The sequence below is a fragment of the Ambystoma mexicanum genome, chromosome 2q, assembly GCF_040938575.1.
Source record: "Ambystoma mexicanum isolate Mex_15411 chromosome 2q, UKY_AmexF1_1, whole genome shotgun sequence".
Classification (NCBI taxonomy): Eukaryota; Metazoa; Chordata; class Amphibia; order Caudata; family Ambystomatidae; genus Ambystoma; species Ambystoma mexicanum.
This window is the reverse complement of record NC_090924.1, coordinates 679,411,840-679,435,949: the sequence shown is the minus strand read 5'-3', so window position 1 is coordinate 679,435,949 and position 24,110 is coordinate 679,411,840. Positions and strand designations below refer to the sequence as shown.

The 24,110-nt window shown below is 48.0% G+C and overlaps 1 protein-coding gene across 2 annotated transcripts in view; it reads right to left on the bottom strand.

The window, feature by feature from the left end:
* The window catches only part of LUC7L (LUC7 like), a 261,763-nt gene that overhangs the window by 25,984 nt on the left and 211,669 nt on the right, over nt 1–24,110 (bottom strand). The window contains exon 9 of one of the 2 annotated variants that reach the window (XM_069647860.1): nt 23,617–23,781. In XM_069647860.1, the coding sequence (XP_069503961.1) occupies nt 23,617–23,781 (165 nt within the window). Of the gene's footprint in view, nt 1–23,572; nt 23,782–24,110 lie in introns of both variants that reach the window. The other variant, XM_069647861.1, reaches the window with a different exon arrangement.

Here is a 24,110-nt window from a genome sequence, read left to right as displayed (position 1 = left end):
CTTGTGTGACCCTGGTCGGTTAAGGGTTTGAATGGTTCAGGGTCGGGGTCGTGTTGAAGTATTGTCCTAGTGGATCCATCTTGGTGAGCGTGTGTATTCAGACGTTTGTATACTCCTGTCCTGGCTGGTTCTTTGATTTCCGTGGGGTGAACATCATTGGGACTGTTTAGTTCTAGTTGTGTGGTGGGGCATTGTGCTTCCTGCTTTGTATTGGTGGACAGAGTGTAGTGATGAAACATTCTGTTTCTCACCCATTCCATTGGGGCCCGTGATGCAGTGCTTCCTTTCACTCTTTTGTTCTTAGGGCTGTTGGGTAAGGTCATAGTTAAGGTCATGGTCCTCTTGTTGATTCGTTCTAGTCGGTCTTAGTTTGCTATGTTTACTGTCTTTGGTCGTATTGCGACTGTCTCCCGTTTGGTCCTTTAGTAAGCCATGGGATATTTACCTCAGCTTTTCCCATTGGTTGATCGGTGTGTATCGTGGTCGTGCTACGTTCATTGATGTTTTTAGTTATGTCGGTGCCCCTGTGGCCAGTCTTTCTAGTTATGACATGAAGAGCCAGGTTTTGAGTAATTTCCTGAATAATAGGTGGTTTCTTGTGTTACACATCTACTTTGGAAGGTCGTTCCAGGGGCTTGGTGAGAGGAGGATCCTCCAAGTTCTCTTTTGTTGTAGGGCTTCGGTTCCAGGCAGATGTCCATGCTTGATCTGAGCGTTCTTGTCGGTTGATGTAGGCGCAGTTTGTCTCTTAGGAACTCAGCGCCTTCGTTGTGTACTGCTCTGTGCGTAATGGACATTGTTTTGAATTTTATTCGTTTTATTGGTAGCCAATGTAGTGTTTTCAGCGCTGGTGCAGTGTGTTCTCTTCAGGGTAGTTTCAGAAGTAGTCTGGCTGCCGTGTTTTGAATATTTATTTATTTTTATTTTTTTTGAGTCGTTCAGGCATGCCTAGGTATAAGGCTATTGGCATAGTCTACTTTGGACATGACGAGGGCGATGATGGTCGTTTTGTTGGCGAACGATTGGAACGGTAAGATCCTCTTTGCCGCTCGCAGGAGGAAGAAGCATTTCTTGAGGAGAGCGTTTACTTGTGGCTCTAGCGTGAGATTGTCCATCAGAACCCCCAGGTTTTTTACAATCGCCGAGGGTGCTGGGGTTGTCCAGAGTTCCCTTGGCCAAGGGATGAATTGGTTTTCTCCTCCATTTTTTTGTGACTATCATTATTTCAGTTTTGCCTGGGTTGATTGAGGGAATTGGAGTTCATCCAGAAAAATACATCGCGCAGGCAGTTTTCTAGCGTTGAGTTTCTTTCCGGGGTGTCTGGTATTTTGAAGATTATTTGTGTATCATCAGCATAGTTGTAGCAAGTGAGGCTGTGGCTTTTGATGATTCTGATCAGTAGATACAGGTAAATGTTGAATAGTAGCGGGGAGAAGGATGATCCTTGTGGTACTCCGCAGGTGGAATCTCTCGGGCTGGATTTGAAGGGTTTCATCCATACAGTTTCCGTTCTGTCTGTTAGGAAAGATTTGATCCATAGTAGGGTGGTGTCCGTTATTCCAAGTCCTTCTAATCTTGTTATGAGGGTGTCATGGTCGACTGTCAAATGATGCCGATAGGTCTAGGAGTATCAAGGCAGTGCTGTTGTCCGAGTCTGCATTGATTTTTAGGTCGTCCCATATTGAGAGTAGAGCCGATTCCGTTCCTCAGTGGTCTGAAGCCAACTTGTGCCTGTTCTAGTAGGCCTTGCTCTTCCATAAACTCTTGGGTCATTTGGTATATGTACGTTTCGAGCAGGTTGGCTGTATACGGGATGTTGGAGATGGGTCTGTAGTTGGAGGTCCTCTACGTTTCCCACTATCTTTGAGTAGTGGCCTGATGTATGCAGTTTTGAAGGCTTGTGGCACTTTCCCAGTTGCGATGGAATGGTTGAGGACGTTCCCGTTATATTCCATGGGCGTTTCTTGTTTTGGAATTGATTTGTATATGTCTGGTGAGCATGGGTCTTCGGGGGACCCCAAGTTATTGCTTTCATTCACTAGTTTGACGAATGGCTCCACTGATATTCTGAAAAGCTTTGTAGTTTGTTTGGGTGCTCCTCCCGGGTGTAGGTTGGGGTTGTGGTCAGATCAGATGGTCTGCTTTGTTGGATGCTGATGATTTGTCTAGGAATTTAAAGAGACTAGTAAAGTCAATTTCCCTTTACTTTCACTGGGAAACAGTAGTTTATCCCAGAGGAGGTATTTAAACCTTGGGACAGCCTAAAAGGCTTCCCTGTGTCACTGCATGTTAGGGAGAATTCTCCAGAATGGCTAATTTCGCTTACCTACCGAGTCCCTCAGCAGCTTTGCTGTATTTCTAGGATAAATTTTTTTCACATGGTAAGAGTGTGAGCCTTTTTAACCCACTCAGCTTTTTACTGTGTCACACAGCACCTTTAGTGCAGTGACACAGGGTTGTCTTTTTCAGACTTCGCTCTTTAAACTCCATTTTCTGGGACTGACTGTCTCCAAGAACATGTAACGTTGCCATTGACTATTAGTCTTTTGAGAATCACAGACCCAGTACAACCCATCTTACATCGATTACTGGAAAGGGTTAATATTTATCCCTTTTTGTCCGTCTCCCATGGACCATTATTTTGTTCCCTTTTCTTTAAGATTTGGCTGGTGGCAGTGGTATCTACCATATTTCTCCTACTGCGGTCTATGTAAAAAGCCTCAGTACTGTTTTAGGCTATCTTGGTAGCCTCGAACTTCAACCCGCTTGACCCCATTTACTTTTATTTGGTTCCGTCTGGGTTTATTCGCCATCTTTTTGTAAAGGTCTTTCTCGTGTTTTACTCTGCGTGCCAAACCAGGTTTGGTCCCTTAGTTCGCAGCCCTTTGGCGGGCTTCTGCACAGAACCCCTCCTTAGGCACCTGAATGTCTGGGTGGGCAGGATGTGATGGAGGGGTTTTAGGACCCCTTCACAGGGTTCCCTTGGAAACCCAAGTCACTCGTTTGATTGGCAGTGGTGACTGTCCTACCAGGACAGCCACCCTGCTGTGTGATTGTCAGCCATGCTGTGTGAATGGGGGAAACTGCATAAAAAGCAGGTCTCTGGGACTAGGAAGGCAGAGTCGCCACTGGATCGAGAGAACCGAAGAGAAGATGAAGGAAGAGGACCACTACCACAACCACCTCCCGGTTAAGTCCTGCTGCGGGTCTGAATCTCCTACACTTCGATGACAGAAGATCTGCAAGGAATCTTCCTCCCTTGAGCTGGTGGGACCAACCAGTTCACCAAACACAAAGCAAGGCCTCCCCGTCCCCTGGTCGAATTTGCTGTGCACTGCTGCAGTGAACCAGATAGCCAGGAGGACCAGACCACGTTTGGGTTTTAAGGAGCGCACCTTTTATTTGTTGCTTTGCTCTGCTGCTGGTTTCTTCCCTGGGCAGTGCAGGACCCTCCAGTCTTCCTACTTCGTGTCAGTCCGACAGTCGCTTCAGGAACCGTGAGCCTGCAGGACCTTCTGCCTCAGCTACAGCCTTGTTCTTCATTTAAGGTACTGTTCAAACACGGTTGTTCGTTCCGTCCGACCACAGTGAAAGTGTTTGAAAGCTTTCGCCAATCTGAGGGCTTGCCCTTCTTTCCTCTTTTAAATAACTTCCATCAACCAACTTTGTTTCGAACTCTTGGCAAAGACTTAACCACAAACTATTCTGAACTGTGTGATCCTGTGCAAAGACTCTAAACCATTAACATTGGCCCAGGCCTTTTGATTTGAATCCTCATAGTAAGCATTTTATAGATTGCCCTGCCTACTAGTTGGTGCTGCTTGATTTTGAAGAACCTTGTCTTTCCCTCCCTTGTTAAATTGAGGGAGTGCCATGTTGCTCACACTTCATTTTGAGGTTAACTTCTCAAGAATTGATTGTGGGGTTGTGTAGTATTAAGATCTCGATTTTCTGCTCCTTTATAATAGTGAATTGATTTATAACTGATGGTGTAAATACATGTATTTTCTTTTACTCAGAAACCTTGAGTCAGTGCTTGAACCATAGCCATTGCTGTCCATTGTCTAACTTCTGATACTGCTCACTTTACTCAGGAGAGAAGTCTGGCTGCTCAGCCATTACTACCACTTTACTGTGCAGTACAGGCTTGTACCAAAGGTGAATTTATACTTCCACTTGTAGTCTTCATTGTGTGTGGAGTTCCCAAAGGTTACCGATTATGGTTCTGCCTAACACTGCACGGAGGGTGCTGAGTGACACAAATTAAAAGATGCTGCCTATGGAGTGGTCTAACACACCATAATCAAAGAAAACAAGAGTAAAACGCACACCAAAATACATGAGAGAGTGGGGAAAAAAGGGTCACACTCCAGGTAAAAAAATAAAGTACTCAAAATCCTGCAAAGTTGCTGGTGGTCTCTAAGGTGAGGAGAATTTGCATGCCAGCGTTGTTAAGGAGAATTCTCAAATGTGCCGAGAGGGTCCGGCTAACAGATCTGCCTCTGCCACGCTGGTGCGACAAGAATCATCCTTCACTGGTACCGTCCGAGTTAACTGATTACTCAAAGTAGCAGAGGCAACGTGGGAACGTGTACAGAAACAGTTGTTCCCAAGGGAAGGAGCATGAGTCCTCCATGCTGGGGGAACCTGCTGGCGAACTTCCGGCACTTGCTGTTCATCGCCGCAAACAGATCGATTTGGGGACTGCCCCATTTGAGGAAAAGGTTGTCCACTTGATGCTGTCAGAGCTCCCACTCGTGGCAAGAGCACAGCTCCCTGCTGAGTGTGATGGTGTTCTTTACTCCTGACAAGTGAAACGGAATGAGGAACATCCCAGTGCCACAAGTCCTGCGCCTCCTTGGAAAGCACTGGGGATCTGGTGTCCCCCTGCTTCCGGATGTAAAACATTGCAGTGGTATTGTCTGTGAAGACCCTCACCTCTTTACCCTTGAGGGACGGCAGAAACTACCTGAAGGTGCAAAACGCTGCCTGTAGCTCCAGTAAATTGATGTGCAGCGTCTCCTCTGCCAGCAGCCACAGGCCTCTGGCGTGAAGCGGTGCAGGCTCCCCACCCTTCCAGAGAAGCGTCTGTTGGAACAGTCTCCTAGTACGGGGGGCTCTGGAAGTCACATGCCCCGCCACCTTATCGCCCGACAGAACTCCTAGTCGAGCGTGATCCTGTCCTAGAAGCCTCCGAACACCTGAACCCAACAGGCGTCTAGGAACTCCTGGAGTGGACACATCTGAAATCTACAGAGCCTTATGTTATGTTACTTGACCTTTATATATCATTGGTATGATCTCAAAGTGCTGGTAGGTTGAACGCCCTCTGGAACCATAGTTCAAGTCAGTAGAGTCATAAGGTGCATGGGTGCACCGGATGTGTGTGCAGCCGGTGTGGCAGTTGCATGATAGCTGCTTCTTAGCGGTATATGTGGTGGTGGGGAGGTCAGTTGTATGTGTTCATTCTGGAGGGTGGACACCCAGACTGATTTCTGGCTGCGTTAGGCCTGAGGGGACTCTTAAGCTAGCGGTGTGTGCTCAGCTAGCTGTGTTTAATTAGGATGAGGAGTATGTGGCGGGTGTTAGTATGAGAACAGCTATACCGAATGTGTCATAGTATAGCTGTGTTCTAGTCGAGTGGTGGTGTATAGGAGAGAGTAAGTGTGGTAGTGTGATATGGTGGTTCAGTAAAGCGCTCGAGATCGAGCACTCCATCTGTACCATTTATTCTATCAGTTTTATTACTCAGTCTGTTCATCCATTTTGTCTGTTACATCCATTTAATCTACTAGTCCTATCCATTCCATCCACTCGAACCTTCATCCACATGATCTACTCCATCCATTCCGAACACCCGTTGCACCCATATGGGAGTACTCGAGGAGCCGTGACTCTGAGGGTCGATCTTCTGTGAACAGCACCAAATAGCAAATTTCATTTGTGTCCGTAGCATTTTAAATTAGAATTCTATCCTGGCCTTGGCAAGCACCTCCTTGCAGTCCGCCGGGAGATCCTTGGTGAGCGTTCTGTAATGTCCGACTTTATTGCACGGTTTGTTTTCCTTCCGTGATTAATGTTCTTTTGTCTTTTTTCTTTAGGTGAAGTCGCGGCTGCAGTAACAGTGGATGGTGCTGCGCCAGAGCAGCGGAGAGGCGTGCTGAAGACAGAAGCAGCGGTGAGGTGAGCTGAACACTAGAGCCGCGGCCACAGGTGCGTGGATTTCCAAGTGCGCGCAAGAGTAGTTTGAGCGTGGCACGCATCTTTGAAGCTCAGAGTTCTAACCTTTCTCTTCTTCCTTTTCTTTCAACTGCACAATGGAGATCCGAAGCTGATGAAAGTCGTCGCCGGGGTAAATTACTGGTTTCTCGATCTCTCCCTTGCAGGATGCAGGCTGAGGTCACGGTGAGCGTCATGTTGCTAGAAGCAAAGTAACGCGAAGCACGGACCGATGCCAGGATGAGGCTTATAGAGCCAGTTTTGCAGCCATGCCTCCATCATGATGGCCACGCCTAGTCACCTAGTGCACGTGCTAATGGGCCCAGATGCTGCTTTACAAGGCCAGCCACAACTAGTACACGTGCAGATGGATGTTAACTCACACCAACCTCCATACTTAACCCTTGTTTTGAGCCTGGCGCCACAGGATGTGGTCCCCAAGTCCTTTCTGAGCATCCCATGAGAAAGAAGGATGGTGGTTCTATGGGATTGCCCCCTTGTCCCCACCACACGAAGATGACTGTGCATGCATGCCCCTGGATGGAGACTACCTCGCCTGGTGCACTTGGTCCTTCACAGAGAGGTTGGGTCCTTTCCTTTGTCCGGTTTGGCCTTGTCCTTCTTGGTCGCCTTGGGCACCTTACCCTGCTTGGCCTTCTTCGGGGCCTTGTCAGGCGCCTTGTCTCTCAGCCTGGTGACCGCATCTTGTTTTGCCTTCTCCGGCCTGGTCTTCTCCGGTGCTTCTCAGCTTCCCTGCTCGGACTTTCCCGATCCAGAGGCATGCCCCTAGGTGCCACTAAGGGTAGAGGCCTTAGCCTGCAGCCGCGACTCCAGTCGCTGGCACCGATCCTTCATCGTGCATGTTGTGAGGTCACGGCAAATCACGCAATCTTCCTCCTTATGCGTAGGGTGCAAGCAGTAAAGGCACTGGGAATGCTTGTCGTCCATATACACATTCCGCAGACTGCAGTCGGAGCACAGCTTGAAAAGGGAAGGGGCGCCATCCTTCTACGACATGATCCACACGGTGTAGACCTGAAGAATCTTCTGGAAGCCTCCAAGAAGAAACTAGATGAAAAATCACCCTTGATTGGCAAAGAGAAATGTGAAAAACGGGTCGGTTAGTCCGAAGGATGACCGATGGAGCACAAGGGCTCAATTGACTGAAAAGTTTACTCCAAAAAAAAAAAACAAAAGCAAAAACGCAGCAAAAGCTCAAAGAGCAAAGCACGAGGACTAGACACTTGAACATGCAGTACAAATCTGAAGATGGCTGCCAGAGGAGGACAGTGTGACCCAGAGCTCAGTGATTGGTTCTTAGGAGAAAGACAGTTTAGAAACGAAACCGAAACAGATTTCTCTTTTACGGAGGATTCCCAGCCTGACGAGGAATATTCATGAGCATGTGAATCCATGCAGGAGAAGCTTAGATCACATGCTATGCATAGATTCGCAAGCAGTGTGTTAGGAGAAGATGTTGGGTTGTGAGACAGTGTAGTGGCCAATCAATGTTTTAGAACCTCTTGTCCCACCTGTGTATTCGCTTTGGAAGGAGTGTAAATGCAGTAATGCTGAGTGAAAGTATGTACCGAGCTCCATGTAGCTGCTTTGCAAATGGTGTCTCACCGGAAGCCAAGGTAGTTCCTGTACCCCGTGGAGTGAGCTCTTGGTGTGAAAGGCAGCGTTTTGCTTGATAATGAGTAACAGTTGTATGCATCCGACTAGCCACCCAGAGATGGCATTTTTGGAAATACAGTCTCCTTCTCTGCCTGGTGCTACAGAGACAAACAGTTGGACTGTTTTCCTAAGCGGTCTGGTCTTGTTTACATAGTAAAGGACTGCCCTCCATACATCTAGTTTAAGGCGTTTGTTCTCAGCTGATCTTATTGGATCCTGGAAGGCAGCCGGTAGCTCAATGGATTGGTTCACGTGAAATTTGGAAATTTAGGTAAAAACCTAGGGTGTGTACATAAAACCAACTGGTCCTTGTGTATGACAAAGAATAGGCCCTGCACCAACACTAACTCTTCGGAGGTAATAACCACTAAGAAGGCAGTCTTGTATGTCAGGTGTTAAAGAAGACTTCTGCATAGGCTCAAAGGGAGGTCCCATGAGCTTTGTGAGTACTACATTGAGATCCCCAGCCTGGTGGCGGGTTTGAAATTGGAGGGTGCCATCTCTTTACTTCTTCCATGAACGCCTTAATGACTGGAACTTTCCACCAGGATATTTACTCCGAGGTGGTATAGGCTGACCAAGCCGCCAGGTGGACCTTAAGAGTTGAATACTAACCCCGATTGATTTGTGAATTTAAAACCACACAGCCTCGAAGGGACCGAGCATGAATGCATCTGGGTGCAGAATGTTCATCTATACATTTGTTGCAATGTTGTTGTGACTTCTATTCTAGACAAATGGGTAAATTGTCAATTGTTTCCTGAAAATTATTAAGGATTCATGAAGTTGAAGGTTCAGTGGAAGAGCATTCCACATTCAAGGCCCGAGAACATTCATTCGCCCCATGTGGCTGTTCCCAACTTGGAATCTGCAGATGTCGCCAATCTAAGGAGCGCAGATGCCTATGGGTTGATACAACCGAATATTTGAGCTTACATAAACTGGTGCCTCCCTTGAATGAAATAGCAGGCATAGTATCTCTTAAAGAGAATACTCGAAGATACCGGGAGCCAAAGTAGCGGTCTTCTAAACTGCACTGCCTTCCTGGCAACCCCTGCACTTGGGGACTGTTTTCTGTAACCCTACAGTCCCACTACCAGCACCAGGATCGTTATCTAGTCTTCCCTCTGTTCCCCCTCCTTTGCCTCGTCGCGCCTTGAAACACTTGTGTATAGGTACGTTATGAATGCCATATCATACCAGACTGCCAGATACAGCCAAGAATGTTTACAATATCCCCATACTTGGTGGGTATGTCGATGTTCGTTTTCCATCATCCATCCTTTAATCTTAGCGGCACATGATAACAGTATCTATTGCTTCTGCTGGTAGGTTTATTCGCACGTAAATGTAGGAGTCATGGCAAACCAAATTCCGATAGAATATTCAGCAAAATGCAAATATAGATGTTAAACAACAAGAGTGACAGTAAGGACCCTTCGGGTACCCCACACTCAACCAACAGTTTCAGAGTCAGTCGCCCATTTTTACCTGCTGGGTGCATTCTGATAAAAAAAGGACAAACCATATCATGGCCTCCTCCGAGACATGTACCACTGATGACAGTCTGGTAATAAGACTATCAAAGTCCACCGTGTCGAAGGCTGACCGGTCCAGCATAATAAGCATGCTAGCAGTACCTTAGTCGTTGGCGGTGGCAGCCCCCTGATCCTACAATTGTGTCTGGACTAACAGGCCGGCTATTGGGCAATAATTAGCCAAAACTTTATGGTTCAGAGTTGGCTTCTTTAACAGTGGTGTAATGAATGAATGTTTTTTTTCCCCTTTTTAACTTCAATGGAACACAGCCGTGAGGTTTTCTAAGTACTAAGACGTGTTTAGCCAGGTATGCCGAGATTGGGTCATAGGCAAAGTTTGTAGGTTTTAGCTTTTCCAAATAACCCAAGAATTTCATCTGACCCAACAGTGTAAAATGAGCAACTAGGACTAAAATTAGGTACAGATGTGGGATGGGAGCTACTAAAGTCAGGTTCAGTGGATGCTGAGCATACGGACATTTTGTTTCGGGTGGTATTAACTTTATCCTGGAAAGACCGATTGAATTCGTTGGCCAGAGTGACAGGTCAGAGATTAAGGCTTTACATTTTTTTAGCCAGCATGATTTCTTTTTTGTATGTAGCCAAAGCCGTCTTGGCTCCCCGATGACATGACTGGCTTTGCACCAAATTTTCTTTTTTCCTATATTGTTTAAGAATTTTGGGATTCTCATACCATTTATTATTCTTCCCATTTTCTTCAATAACCTTTAGCAGGGCAATGATATCATGCCGAGAAGCGACTTCATGGTCCTCACCATTGTTGTTATTGTTGTTGTTATTGTTATTTTGCATTTATATAGCGCCTTATATACCATTGGTATGGTCTGAAGGCGCTGGTAGGTTGAACGCCCTTGGGAACCGAAGTTCATATCAGTAGAGAGAGTAGAGAGAGTCAAAAAGGTGCGTGTGAGCACCAGGTATGTGTACAGCTCGTGCAGTATCAATGTAATAGCTGCTTTCTAGCGGTAGGTGTGGTGGTTGAGAGGTCAGGAGTATGTGTTCGTTCTGGCAGGATTAATCCAGATCGGATGTGGCTGCGTTAGGCCTGAGGAGAACGCCTCGCTGGGGGGTGTGTAACCAGCAGTGATTATTTAGAATGATGTGGAGAGAGCGGCGAATGTTGATATGAGAACAGTTATACCGAATGGTGTCATAGTATCTCTGTGTTCTAGTTGAGTGGTGATGTAAGGAGAGAGTAAGCATGTTGGTGAGATATGATGGGTTTCATGCCCTTTCAGAGACTTCTAATTCACAGGGAGGCTATTGGGGACACTTCTAAATTCAACTTCATAGAGAGGCTATTGGGCACATTTCTAAAATCAACTTTCAGGGAGAGGCTATTGAGCACAATTCTAAATGCAACATTTCACAGCTATTGGGTGCACTTCTGAATTCAACTTTCTAAATGTACTTCTAAATTCAACTTTTCACAGAGAAGCTATTGGCTACACTTCTAAATGCAACTTTCTAAATGTACTTCTAAATTCTACTTTTCACAGAGAGGCTATTGGGCACACTTCTAAATTCTACTTTTCCCGGAGAGGCTATTGGCCACACTTCTAAATTCAACTTTTCACAGAGAGGCTATTGGGCACACTTCTAAATTCAACTTTTCACAGAGAGGCTATTGGGCACACTTCTAAATTCAACTTTTCACAGAGAGGCTATTGGGCACACTTCTAAATTCAACTTTCCACAGAGAAGCTATTGGGTACACTTCTAAATGCAACTTTCTAAATGTACTTCTAAATTCAACTTTTCACAGAGATGCTATTGGGCATGGGGGATCCTCAGTGCTAACAGTCGTTACACCTTGGCCAAAAACGCAGAAAGCTCGAACAGCAAAACTCGAGGACATCCAACACTTGATCTTGCAGTAAAAATCTGAAGATGGCTGCCAGAAGAGGGGCTTAAGTAGAGGAGCCACGGCTGGGGGCAGTATGACCCAGTGCTCAGGTATTGGTTTATAGGAGAAAGTCTGTTTAGAAACTAAACTGAAAATGTCTTTAACCAAGGATTCCCAGCCTGCTGACGGGGAATATTCATGAGCATGTGAATCCATGCCAGACCCCCATGCTGGAGATTACCGGATACCTCCTGACATGCCTGTTGGAGACTAGACCCCAGTGACCCCCAACCCCTTCTGCCACTGAAAACTCATGTTCCAAGAATAAGGGAAAGACTTCAAAGGATTGGGCATTTTTCCTAGTAAAGAGAATAAGTGTTTAAAAGTTACTTGCAAAAGAAGTTGGTTGGTAACCAACACAGAGTGAACAGTTACAAAAGTTATTACGCATCTTAGAAATGTTCAGCCATTCTGAAAAGTATATGCAACATCTTTCTTTCCTTAGAAAATGTTTGCCATTCTAATAGAAAGTAGCATCAATGTTATTTTACAGACCTGTACATTAGCTGGTCCTCTATCCTAAAAGTAATGCTGCTGGCTTCACCAACTATTTCTTTCCGAGAATAGGTGTATGTTCCCCAACTGGGTCTTGCTTCCCCTGACTTGCTGTTCGCCTGTCCAGAATACGTTTTAGGTTTTACCTACCTAGAATAACGGAGTCATTCATAAAGTGCAACACTGGGTTTTGCTTTCCCTTGTCTGTTTCAGACAGACACAAAAACATTCTTCGGTTCATATCTGCCTTTAAGTTGCAGATTGCTCCTGTAAAAAGTGTATAGGTTTTACTTACCTTAAGCAGAACAGTGTTAGGTAAGATTGTATGGAGTGCCCTGTGGGAGACTGCACCAGTCTTGTCCTCTTGCCAATAGTTAACCCAACCTTTGGTATAAGCATGTACTACACAGGTTCGTACAGTAACTGAGCAGCCAGGCTTATCTCAAGAGGGGTCAATGTGAGCTGTAGGGTTATAACAGAGTCCCACAGTGACAAGTATCCAAATAATCACTTACTCTCAAGGTTTCTTGATTCAACAATTATTAATTTAACAGTCAGTTGAATAAGTGTTCTTTAGAAAGGAGCAATTATGTAAAAAAAAATCTACTTCAATACACAGTTTCAATAAATCAGTAGAAACCCATTTGGGATAGCAAACAGATACTTCCTACACCATGAGGTGAATAACTAGGAGACTGGACATTGATACATCACTGGCAGATTTAGGGCAATACAGAGTTCGGTGTCAAAAGGAAAAGGTCAGTGAATAAAACAATGGTTAACATATTCTTAAGCAGGTAAGTACCTTTGAACCCCCCAATGCAAAGTAAATTAACTCTTTCCCAACTACACAAGTTATGGAATGTGTGACTTTTGTGGAGGGATAGTTAAAGCACAAAGTCAGAGGTTAGAAGAGTCATTCAGGGAGCCAGGACAACCAATGTCAATTGAGCAAATTCTAAAGCGAGCTGAAGCACTTCTTGTGGGTAAAGTCTTGTACAATGTTTTAGAAATCTTTGTAGAAAATGAAATCACTGTTCGGCCACAAGCTGAGAGGTGTGTGAGGGGCAAAGCTGTAAGCAACTCTGAAAAAGCCAAGTCTCAACTGAGAGCTAGGAACAAGTTACTTACCTGTAACTGTTCTCCAGCATGGGCCTGGCCATTGATTCACATGCTCACAAATATTCCCTGTCGTCAGGCTGGAAATCTTTGGTAAAGGAAAAAAAAAAATCAGTTTCAGTTTCTTTTCTGAACTGTCCTTCTCCTAATAACCAATCACTGGTCTCTGGATCATACTGCCCCCAGCCAATGACTGCCCTCTACCTAAGCCCCTCCTCTGGCAGCCATATTCAGATTTGGTAGCACGTAAAGTGGCAGTAGGACCAAGACAAGAGCCGCAGAGGGGTAGGATGGAGGCTTCGCATGTGAATCCATGCCAGACCCATGTTGGAGAACAGTTACAGCTAAGTACATTGTTCCTTCTCCAGCATGGGGTCTGGCATGGATTCATACGCTCATGAATACAAGAATGCATAGCAGTACGCACATGCACAACTACGGGAGGTGGCAAGGCTCAACATTAAGGAATTCAACAACTCAATATGAAGCATCTCTTACCTCCTCACCAGGCCCACCTTCAGGCGAACAGGTTGCGCAGCACTGCCTGGCTGACTCTGGACTCCCCCCTGGAATCCCGGTCGACGCTGTAGAATCTCGTGAAGGTGCGCGTCTACCTCCACGTAGCAGCCCTGCAGATGTCCAGCAGGGGCACATCAGACAAGAACGCCGTGGTAGCAGCGATCGCTCTGGTTGAATGGGCTTTCGGACGGCCGGGCAGCGGTCTGTTTGCCAACCGGTGACAGTGCATGATGCAGCCGGAGAGCCATCTGGAAATGGAAGCCTTTGAGAGGGCCTTCCCCCTTGGTTCACAGGCCCAAAGTTCACAAATACGTGCAATTTTTCGAAGGGTCTTCGTGCAGTCCACGTAGAACTTCAGCGCTCTAGCCACATCCAGTGAGTGCAAAGTCCTCTCGGCCAGCGACGGGAAGAAAACAGGTAACACCAAGGGCTTGTTGAGATGGAAGTCCGACGGCACCTTGGGCATGAAGGAGGGGTACGTCCTCAGCACTACCCTTGTCTCGTGGAATGTCAGGTATGGAGGTTTACAGGAAAGGGCCTGGATCTCTCCCACTCGTGCGGAGGTGATGGCCACAAGAAACGCTGTCTTCCACTACAGGAACTTCAACGGTGCAGAATGCAGAGGCTCGAATGGTGGCCCCATGAGCCTGGACAGCACCATGTTGAGCTCCCATGCCGGGGGTCGGAGCACTCACCAGCGGGAACGATTTGAACAGTCCCTTCATGAACTCCTTTACCAGGCGATGGGACCATAGGGATGGCTGCCCCGTAGTTCTGGTGTAGCGGGAGATAGCCGTCAGATGGATTTTGATGGAGGCATGTGCCAGCCCCTCCTTGGCCAACGACAGTAAGTACGGCAGCACCTGAAGGGACGTAATTCGCAGTGGGTTAATCGTCTGTGTACGGCACCAGACAGAACCTCTTCAATTTGTGTCCATAGCAATCGAGAGAGATATCGTATCCTCTGAACTCTAGCGCTGCAGGAGCCAGGCCTGCAGGTTCAGCGACCCCGGGTCGTGGTGGAGGATGGCTCCTCCCTCCCTGGCGAGAAGATTCACATCTGTCGGCAGTTTGACTGGGGGGGCGCTGACATGTCCAGAAGGTTCGGGGACCAAATCTGCCTACACCACGCCGGTGCGACGAGGATCATCCTGCACCGGGACCGTCTGACTGGAGTTGCAACGGCAACGCATACAGGAACAGGCCATCTCAGGGGAATTGGAAGGCATCGCCCATACTCTCCTGCTGGCGAACCTCCGGCACTTGGTGTTCGTCATTGCCATCGCGAATAGGTCGATCTGGGGATTGCCCAATCGATGGAAAAGTAGATCCACTTGATACGGACCCAGTTCCCACTCGTGGCACAAGCGCAGCCCCCTGCTGAGCATGTCGGCGATGGTGTTCTTTGTTCCTGCCAGATGGAAGGGGGCCAGAAACATCTCTTGGGCGACGGCCCAGTGCCACAGACCCTGGGCCTCCTTGGATAGGGCTGGGGATCTAGTGCCTCCCTGCTTCCATATGTAAAACATTGTGGTGGTGTTGGCCGTGAAGATCCTTACCACCTTGCCCTTGAGGGACGGGAGGAACAACCTTAGGGCCCAGAACACAGCTCGGAACTCCAGGACATTGATGTGTAGTGACCTCTCCTGCGGGAGCCAAAGGCCTCTCGCGTGGAGTCCTCTGGTGTGCGCTCCCATCTCTCCAGAGAGGCGTCCGTCGTCATCGTCTCCTGATGTGCCGGGGTCTGGAAGTCCATAGCCACCGCCAGATCCGGTGGTGGGGCACCCTTGCGCATTGCTTGGCGGAAGGTCTCGATGAGCGAGATCCGGTCTTCGAAGCTGCCCGCCACCTGCATCCAACGGGCATCGAGGAACTCTTGCAGTGGACGCATCTGCAAACTGCACAGGCGCACGAGGTAGATGCACAAGGACATCATGCCGAGAAGGGACTTGACAGACCTCACTCTGGCCACGTCCATGGTCGACAGCCGCTGCACCTTGCCCAGGATGGCATTCGTCCTTTCCTCCGACGGAGAAGACAATCGTGCAACTGTGTCGAGTCTGGCTCCCAGAAACAGGGCGACTTGCAACAGTACCAAGTGGGATTTCGCAAAGTTGATATAGAATCCCAGATCCTCGAGCACCTTGACGGTCTTCGCTGTGTGCGCGACGGTGAGCTCGCGTGTCCTTGCTCGAATGAGCCAATCGTCCAGGTAGGGGTAAATGTATTTCCCCTGTAGGCGCAGTCACTGGTGCTAGGCACTTGAATACCCTGGGTGTCGACTTGAGCCCAAAGGGAAGGGCCTTGACCTGATAGTGTCGCTCTTGGATCACGAATCTCAGGAACTTTCGATGTCCTTTTAGGATGGGGATGTGGAAGTAGGCATTCTCCAAGTCCAGCAACGGTAGGAAGTCGCCTTCCTCCAGCTGCCCTCCTCCAGCTGCCCCAGCACGTGCTGGAGGGTGACCATCCTTAACTTCTTGGACTTGATGTTCTTGTTTAGATGACGAAGGTCCAGGATGGGTCGCCAGCCGCCAGTCTTTCTTACGAGGAAGTATTTGGAGTACACCCGGGAGCCTCTTTGGGACGAGCTTGATGGCTCCTTTCTTCTGCATCGCCCTTACTTCAAGCAGCAGTTGAGGGACATGATTTACCTTCCTGGCCACGGGAGGAATGCGGGGCACTTCTTTTGAAACTCAAGAGGGTGTCTGCGGGCCAGGGCATCGAGCACCCATCGGTCGGTGGAGATGGACTCCCACACGCTGATGAACTTCGCCAGCCGGCCTCGCAGTGGGGTGCTCAGGTGGGGGCCCGACGCTATGGCCGGTTCAGTCCAGCTTGGCAGCGGCCTTGCCACCGACAACAAGGTCCTCCTGACTTGCCGCTTCCTCTGTATGCCTCCTGCGACGAGGAGGGTGCTGCCTGGCGGTGCGTCGAGGAGCCGCCGCCGAATCCTTTGGAGGCACCTTGGTTGCCTCCTGTGTTCCGAAAGGGCGGTGGTCGTTGCTGCAAAACTCCCAAGGCCAAACCGTCTGTGTCAGCCTTTATGGCCTGCAGTGACTAGTCCACTGTCTTGCCAAACGGATTGTTCCCGTCGAAATGCATGTCCAGAACTCTGGTCTGCACGTCTTGGCGGAAATCCGTTAGCTTGAGCCAACCACACTGGCGAAGGCAAACACCATTGCCCATCTGGCGAAAACTGGTGTCAGCAAGGTCCGTGGCCACTGTTACGGCGTGGTCCGACACCACCTTGCCTTCCTGAAGGATCTCCAGGGCTCCAGCCCTCTTGTCGTGGAGGAGGAAGTCCAGCAGGGGAGCAATCTTAAACCACAGCTCCCTGCCGCAGCGGGCCACAATCGCACGGGCGTTAGCCGCTTTAATCTTAGTCGCCGCCGAGAGGACCCGCCGCACCATGGCATAGAGTTTCTTTCCCTCGCCGTTAGGCGGGGAGGTCAAAGTTGAGGTCGCTGCCCCCCTGCTGCTTTCTTGGCCGCCGGAGAGACGACCAAATCCGGGGTCGGCTGCACCCTAAGGCACACAGGGGCGGAATCCGGGACCCAGTACTTCTCGTATCGGTCTCCTGGCAAGAGCCGTGGATGGATTCTTCAGTAGCGATAGCCCCTCTTCCCATATGTCAAGTAAAAGAATCGAGAGGACTGTCTTCCTCTTGGCCTCACGCCGTTGATAGAGGAAACCTTCCTTCTTCTGTTCCTCGGGGCAGAGCTGGAAGAGCTTGGATGCCCTGGCAATCATGGCGTGAAAGGAGCCAATTTCGTCAGGCGGGGTGCCCCGATGAGGTGGTGATGGGAGGCCCATCCAATCGTCGCCACCATTGTCATCGTCCAAGCCGTCTCCGTTCCCCTGTCATCCATCGGATCCGGAGAAGGCAGCTGTGAAGGCCGAGAAGGTTGGAAGGGCGGGTGGCAAATGAACTCTGCTCCGCTTGAAGGGCTTCCCGACGGTCCAGGCTCCGCTGGATCGTCAGTTGGGGGTAAGGGCAACCTTGTCCTTATCTCCGTACACAAGGCCTGGATCGCCATCAAGATTGTTCGAGTTGTCTTGTGGTCCAGGTACTGGTTGCGCATCTGTGTCCGTAATGGCCACCCCCCCTCTTTCCACCTGGGGTTGCACGGGGGTCTTATCGGTGGGCTGAAAAGAGGATTCCCTCTGTGGTGGCAGGGAAACTCTAGGCCCTGAGGTAGTCTCCACAGTCTTCGCCAGGGCCGCCGCGACTCCCTCGATAGAGGCCTTAGCCAGGTGAATCAAGGTCTTCACTACCTTAGGCGTGCCCGAGGCCTTCACCTTGGGGGTAGGGTCACTGCCTCGCTCCCCTCTGCTTTCTCCGTCGGGATCGACTGGGGCTTCTCCCGAAGCTTACCCGGGTTCTCCGATTTCCTCTTCTGAGCCAGAGCGTTGGCTCGTGGTTGATGGCGTCGGTGAAAGTGCGCCTTGCCTGGCAGCCGAGGAGCCTGACCGATCAGCACTCGCGGTGCTTTGCCTTTTGTTGGCCCCCCCTCGTCACTGGAGCGCCATCAAAGGTCTTAGAAGACCGTTCGGACTTCTCACCTGCTGCTGGGCTCTTCCCTTCCAGCCAATTGGTGAGGCGGGTACGCCGATCCTTCATAGTCCGTTCTGACATGTTCTTGCAAAACGCACAGTCCTCCTCCACATGCGTTTTGTCTTCGTGAAGGCAGTAGAGGCATCTGGAATGCTCATCCTCCTTGACATTCTGCAATCCACATTCAGGGCAGCTCCAGAACAGCTTGGATCCGAGGGTCGGGTTTCCTTTGTCCTGGGCCCTGTCCACGCGGGGTAGGCCTCAAAGTTCTGGAATCCTCCAAGAAGCGAAACTCCACGAAAACTTCGCCCTTGAGGGGCGTAGAAAATTCCGAAACGGGTCCCTGTTAATCAGAAGTAGAAACAGTAGAGCTTAAGGCTCGATTTGACAGAAAAATGAGATTAAACTCTTTGAAAAATAACAAAAAGCAGTAAAAGCTCAAGCTGTAGCACGAGGACTCCCAACACTTGAACCTGCGGTAAACATCTGAAGATGGCTGCTAGAGGTGCTTAGGTAGGGGGCAGTCATTGGCTGGGGCAGTATGACCCAGAGACCAGTGATTGGTTATGAGGACAGTTCAGAAAAAAACTGATTTCATCTTGAACGAGGATTCCCAGCCCGACGACTGGGAATATTCATGAGCAGTGAATCCAGGACAGATCCCATGCTGGAGAAGCAAGGCTACACGACAAGGGGCCTTAGTTTACAGTACCTTAGGTCTGAAGAAATTGGCTCCAGCTGGCTTCTGTTCCAGTTGTAGTATGGCAGATCCTGGTGTTCCAGGGTCTCAGTTTGGGGAGAAGAGGGAGGACGCCTGGGGGCTCCTGCACTACGGTTTGAAGGTCGGCAGCAGCAATGGGCAAACTTCAGATCAGCAGCACTTCGCAGTTTCAGCTTCTCACGAACAGCACCACAGCGATTCGCAGATTCCTTATGGGCTTTACTCGCATCTGGGGTCCAGCACTCTTGAGGCGGCTCAGGGCTGGTCAGTCCTGCTTCATGGGAGTCCTGAGGATCTTCCTCTAGCTAGGGTCCGACTTAGAGACTTGATTCTGGTGTTCCTCTCCCTGGCAATTGGTTCCTGCAGCAGCAATGGAACTACAGCAAGCTCTGAGAGGATTTCCAGAGGAGTTCGTCTTGGGGTCGATTGGTTAATGTTAAAGGACATTTGTACCACGCACTATGACCACCGGAGTGGTCCCTTGGTGGCTCTGAAAGAGGAAGGGAGGGCGAGTTAGTGTGAGGAAGCTGGAAAAGTGCAAGAAAGCATCGATGTGCTGTTGGTGGCCTCAGCGGGGTGGGTCCGTTGGCTCGGCCTGGGGCGTTTGCGTCCGGTAGTCGTGTACTGTTGTGCAAGTGTGTGCTTTTTGTTTTGTTGTTGCAATGTAGTGAAGTTTGTGCGATTTGTTGTGCTGTAGGTTTGTGGTTGTGTTTGAGAGGTGTATGCAGAGGGGGAAATTGTTAGTGCAATTGGTTAGTTGGCATCTCTATCCTGAATTGATGTGCTGGGCTTGTGTAATCTCCCCAGATGGGGTTCGGGAGCACCCCTGCGCCTGTCCTTCTCTGGGCCCATCCAGCATTCAAGGCCCCTTTCACATCTGGCCCCCTCCTCACCACTCTCCCTCACAGCCCCACCTGTCTTCGCTTTCCACTCATACAGCCAGTGCACCTGCCAATGTCTACAGTGTGGTGATTGCCAATATCCCGACAATTCCACAACACTGTGGTAGCTGGTAGCAACTAAGGGGCGAGTGAGGGTGTTGGGTGGGATTTGGCTGGGGTTGTTGACTCCGTCTGTGTGTCGCCCGTGTTCCACTCTACCAAGCGTCACCTGTCCAGGTGCCGTGGGAGCTTCCCAGGCGGTTCTGGGAGCTCATCCTCTCCAGTTTAGTCATCCCTTTTCCTTTCGGTTTTCAGTTTGAGTCTGGTGTTGAAGAGCCAGGTTTTTAGTAATTTCCTAAATTTTAGGTGATCTTTGGCGTTTATTTCTTTTGGGATGTTGTTCCAGGTTTTTGCGGCTAGAAGCAGGTGCCTCAAGTTTTTTCTTGAGGTATGGTTTTAGTTCCAGGAGGATTTTGTTGCTTGACCTGAGGAGTCTTCTTAGCTTGTAGATTGTTATTGTCTTTTGTAGGAATTCAGCTCCTTGTTCACTGATTGCCCTGTGCGTTATGCACATTGTTTTGAAGGTGATAAAATGTTTTAATGGGTGCCAGTGTAGTGTTTTTTAGGGCAGGAGTGATGTGATATCATCTGGATAGTTTGAGGAGTAGTCTGGCTGCTGTATTTTGGATCCGTTGCAGTTTCTTCAGGAGATATGCTGGCATTCCAAGTTAGAGGCTGTTTGCATAGTCGATTCTTGACATGAGGGCGACGATAGTGAGTGTTTTGTGCATGAAGGAGAAGAATGTTAGGATTCTTCTTGCCGTGTGGAGGAGGAAAAAGCATTTGACTGTTGCATTTATTTGTGGTTCTAAGGTTAGCGTTTTGTCCATCAGGACTCCCAGATATTTTACTTCCTTAGATGGTGATGGCGCGCTTTCCATTTCCGTTGGCCACAGGATGGCGGTTTCGTTCTCTTGGTCTTTGGATATGGTCATGATTTCGGTCTTTCCTGGGTTGATTTTCAGGTTGTTGGCATTCATCCAGTTGAAGACTTCCTTTTAGACACTCGATTAGGGTTGAAAGGTCGGCTTGGGTGTCTTTGATTTTGTAGATGATTGGTCCCACCAAATCAAGTGGAGAAGTCGTCACTTGCAGGGGTTCTTTTGGCGAGGCAAATTCTGAGCTTGGGCACTGCAGCAGGGCTTCACCGGGCAAACCAACAGTCCAAGAATTGCAGCAGGCGTCTCTTCCAAGTTCTTCGGATTCCTTCATCCAGTGGTCGGCTCTGCCTTCCAAGCAAAAGACATCACCTTTTATGCAGGTTTCTCCAATTCATTCACAGCCAAGCTGTCAATCACACAGCAGGGTGCCTGTCCTCCAATGACAGCCAGCTGGGCAATCGCCTTAGGGTGCATTCCTGTAACCAAGCACAGTATAGGGCACCTCCCACACTTCCTGCCCTGTCAGACAAGCTGGAGCCAGAGGAGGGCTTCAGCAGCCAAAGAGAAAACGAAAAAAGGGACCAAACCTGGTTTGGCACGCAGAGCAAATCTCAAGGAGGGCCTTTCCAACAAGAAATGGCGAAAAAAGACTGGGGCCATTTTGACAAAATAGGCACCCATGGGTGCTTTACTGCAGCTGCACTTGCAGCCTGCAGTAGAAACACAATGGTAGGAAAAAGTAAACCACTGCCACCAGCCATTAATTGTGGAAAGGTTAACAAAAATGTTACATGATAAACTAGAGAACGGGGACACAAAGTAACACCCTCCAGCATCCCATTGTAAGATACTGTGTGCTGGGTCTAGAAAGTTACAAAAGTAAAGTTAATTTCACTTCACTGCTCTTGCAAACTGTAGTTTAACCAAGAGAAGGTATTTAAAGCTTTGGGAAATCTGAAAGGCTTCCCTGTGCCACTGCACTGAAGGTGCAGTGTGTCACAATGTAAAAAGATTATGCCTATGGAGTTTGTCTCCAAAACCAAAAGAAAAAGTGTTCAAATTACAGAAAAATACGAGCGAGTGGGAAAAAGGTGACTCTCCAGGACAGAAATTAAAAGTCCTAAAGTCCAGCAAAAAGGGCTCGGGGTCTCTAAGGTAGAAGGGAATTGACACATTTGTGAGAAATCTCCCAAACACAGTTATCCTAAAATAAGTTAGAGTTCTTGCTTCCCTTAGTCTCGACTGAAATGTATTACTACACCCCAAGGACCAACTCCTCTAGTATAACTGGGTTATCACAATAGTAGTTCTAGGTTTCTACTGTACCTAGAAAAAGTGTTCAACGGGACAATACATTTTTTGTGAATAGTAGGTTTACTAAGTGATTTCTTGCTGAGCGTCACGATACAACTGCTAGGGTCGACTACCCGTATATTACTGAAAGTTACCTAAAATAGTAGCTGTTTTGACTTTGCTAAAACCTCTGTTAGGTGTTCCAAATAAGGTTATATGCTTTGGTCTGTGTCCCTTCACAAAAATGTGTTTTTCAATAATGTGTTTATATAATCTATGATAGTACTTATTCACCCCCCCCCCCCCCCCAAGATTTATCTGGGTCCAATTATATTTAAATACTACATTTATTTTTACAATAGTGTTTGTGTTACTTTGGACCATTTGTATTATAATTCTAAGAGTGGAGTCTTGCACTGTCTCAGTTGAACGTTTTTACTAAGGAGGTGGACTTCAGAAAAACTGTCCAAACAATCATCTTCCCACATGAGCTTAGTGCTACACAGGATCACCTTTTGTTTCGTCACATGCTAAAAACTTATTTTAGTTTGTACTACTAGGTTTACCTTTTGGGGCCCATCTAGCGCCAGGTTGCCTTTTTGGTGCAAGTTGGGCTCTACAAGGAACAACTTAGAACTTAAAACTATTACCTGAACACTTATTTGACCAGATAGCTTCATGTGTTAAGATATATATTGCTCAGTACATCAGTGTTGTGCATTTTTGAGAGACAAGTGTGTAAACTAATTGTACCTTTGTGTCAGCCTACTACAACAGAGCGTTAAGCCTAGTTGATCTGTTGAAGTTACCAACTTTGCTTCACTTTGTCAGGTGTGTTAGCCTTACCCCGAGGGCAGTGGTATCCAGACTTAATGTGGGGCCCCTCAATTAAAACTGTTGCCGAACACCCCTCCCCCACAAGCCATAATCCTTATATTTTCTATCAAAAGCAGTCACTAATCCCTTTTTCAAGAGGACTTGTGCATGCACCCCCCTCCACATCGTTCAGGCCTCCTTTGGAAGGAGTGATGTGTGTTGGAAGACCCACTATTTCAAGACCATTGGGTTTAGTGGTTGTAGCATCAGAGGGAGCGGTACAAAAACTGCCTAGCAGTCTTGCATGACAGGGTACTGGCATATTAATGCTATTGGGTTTTTGTATGGCCTCATGGAACTATGGAAGGCAGATTTGGTTAGTTGGGACATAGGAAGCATCGATTGTTATGCTGTGAAGTTTATGCATGCAGTTCAGAAGTAACAGGGCTCTGTGTGAGGGTACCTTCATATGTGCTGCATGTCAAGGGCACTATGTATCCATATCCAAAGGAGAGATTTGTATGAACTTGACAAGAGGCGTGGGGCTTTCAGTATTATACAAGCGGTTGACAGAACATAAATGAGCTCATCCTAATGGCCTGGCATTTTAACTACAAATGCAAGGCGTCTATGCTGGCAGAATATTGCAGCTGGTCAGTTTAAAAGATGTACACAAATTTGAGTGGGTGTGAAGTCTTTAATTCAAATCTTTTAAGTAATGTGCTTTAACAAGTGTAACAGGGCAATATCGTTAAAGAAAGCTGGCATTAGGTGAACAAACTTCACACGCAGAAATGTAAAAGCATACTTCACCAACGTCCAAACACTCCCATACCAAGTACATGGGAATCTCCAATAGAAAGAGTACCTGTTCCTCCGGGGATAAGGAACTGCACTTTAAGAGATAGTTACTTGTGTTTTGAACTCCTTTCTCTGGAATTGCGACGGTGACTTCTGCTACGGCTGCTAGAACGGCTACGATGACGCCTGTGCCGGTCTCTCGATCTAGATCGGGTCCTTTTTCTATCCCGAGAAGTTGATCTTGAACGTCGCCTTCTTCTGTCACGGGATCGCGATCTATGGTACAAAGCATTATATGAACATGTGTCCCGCATCACTTCACGATCAGGACAATAAATCCATAGTTATTAACTGGCAGTACCAAGAGTTCCTTCACATGCTGTCTGCTATGCCCAACAATGCTGAAAATGTACATTTTCAGAAGAGGGACACAAACATTTTAAAACATTAAAGTAAACGGAGGTACATGCACGGGTAGTATAGCTCAGTGGTAACGCGTATTTCTTGGAAGCAAGGTGACGCACAGCACAACAGGTTTGAATCCCAAGTGTGTGCTTAGAAACTCTATTAAGCATGTAATACTTTTTATCCCCATATGCAATATT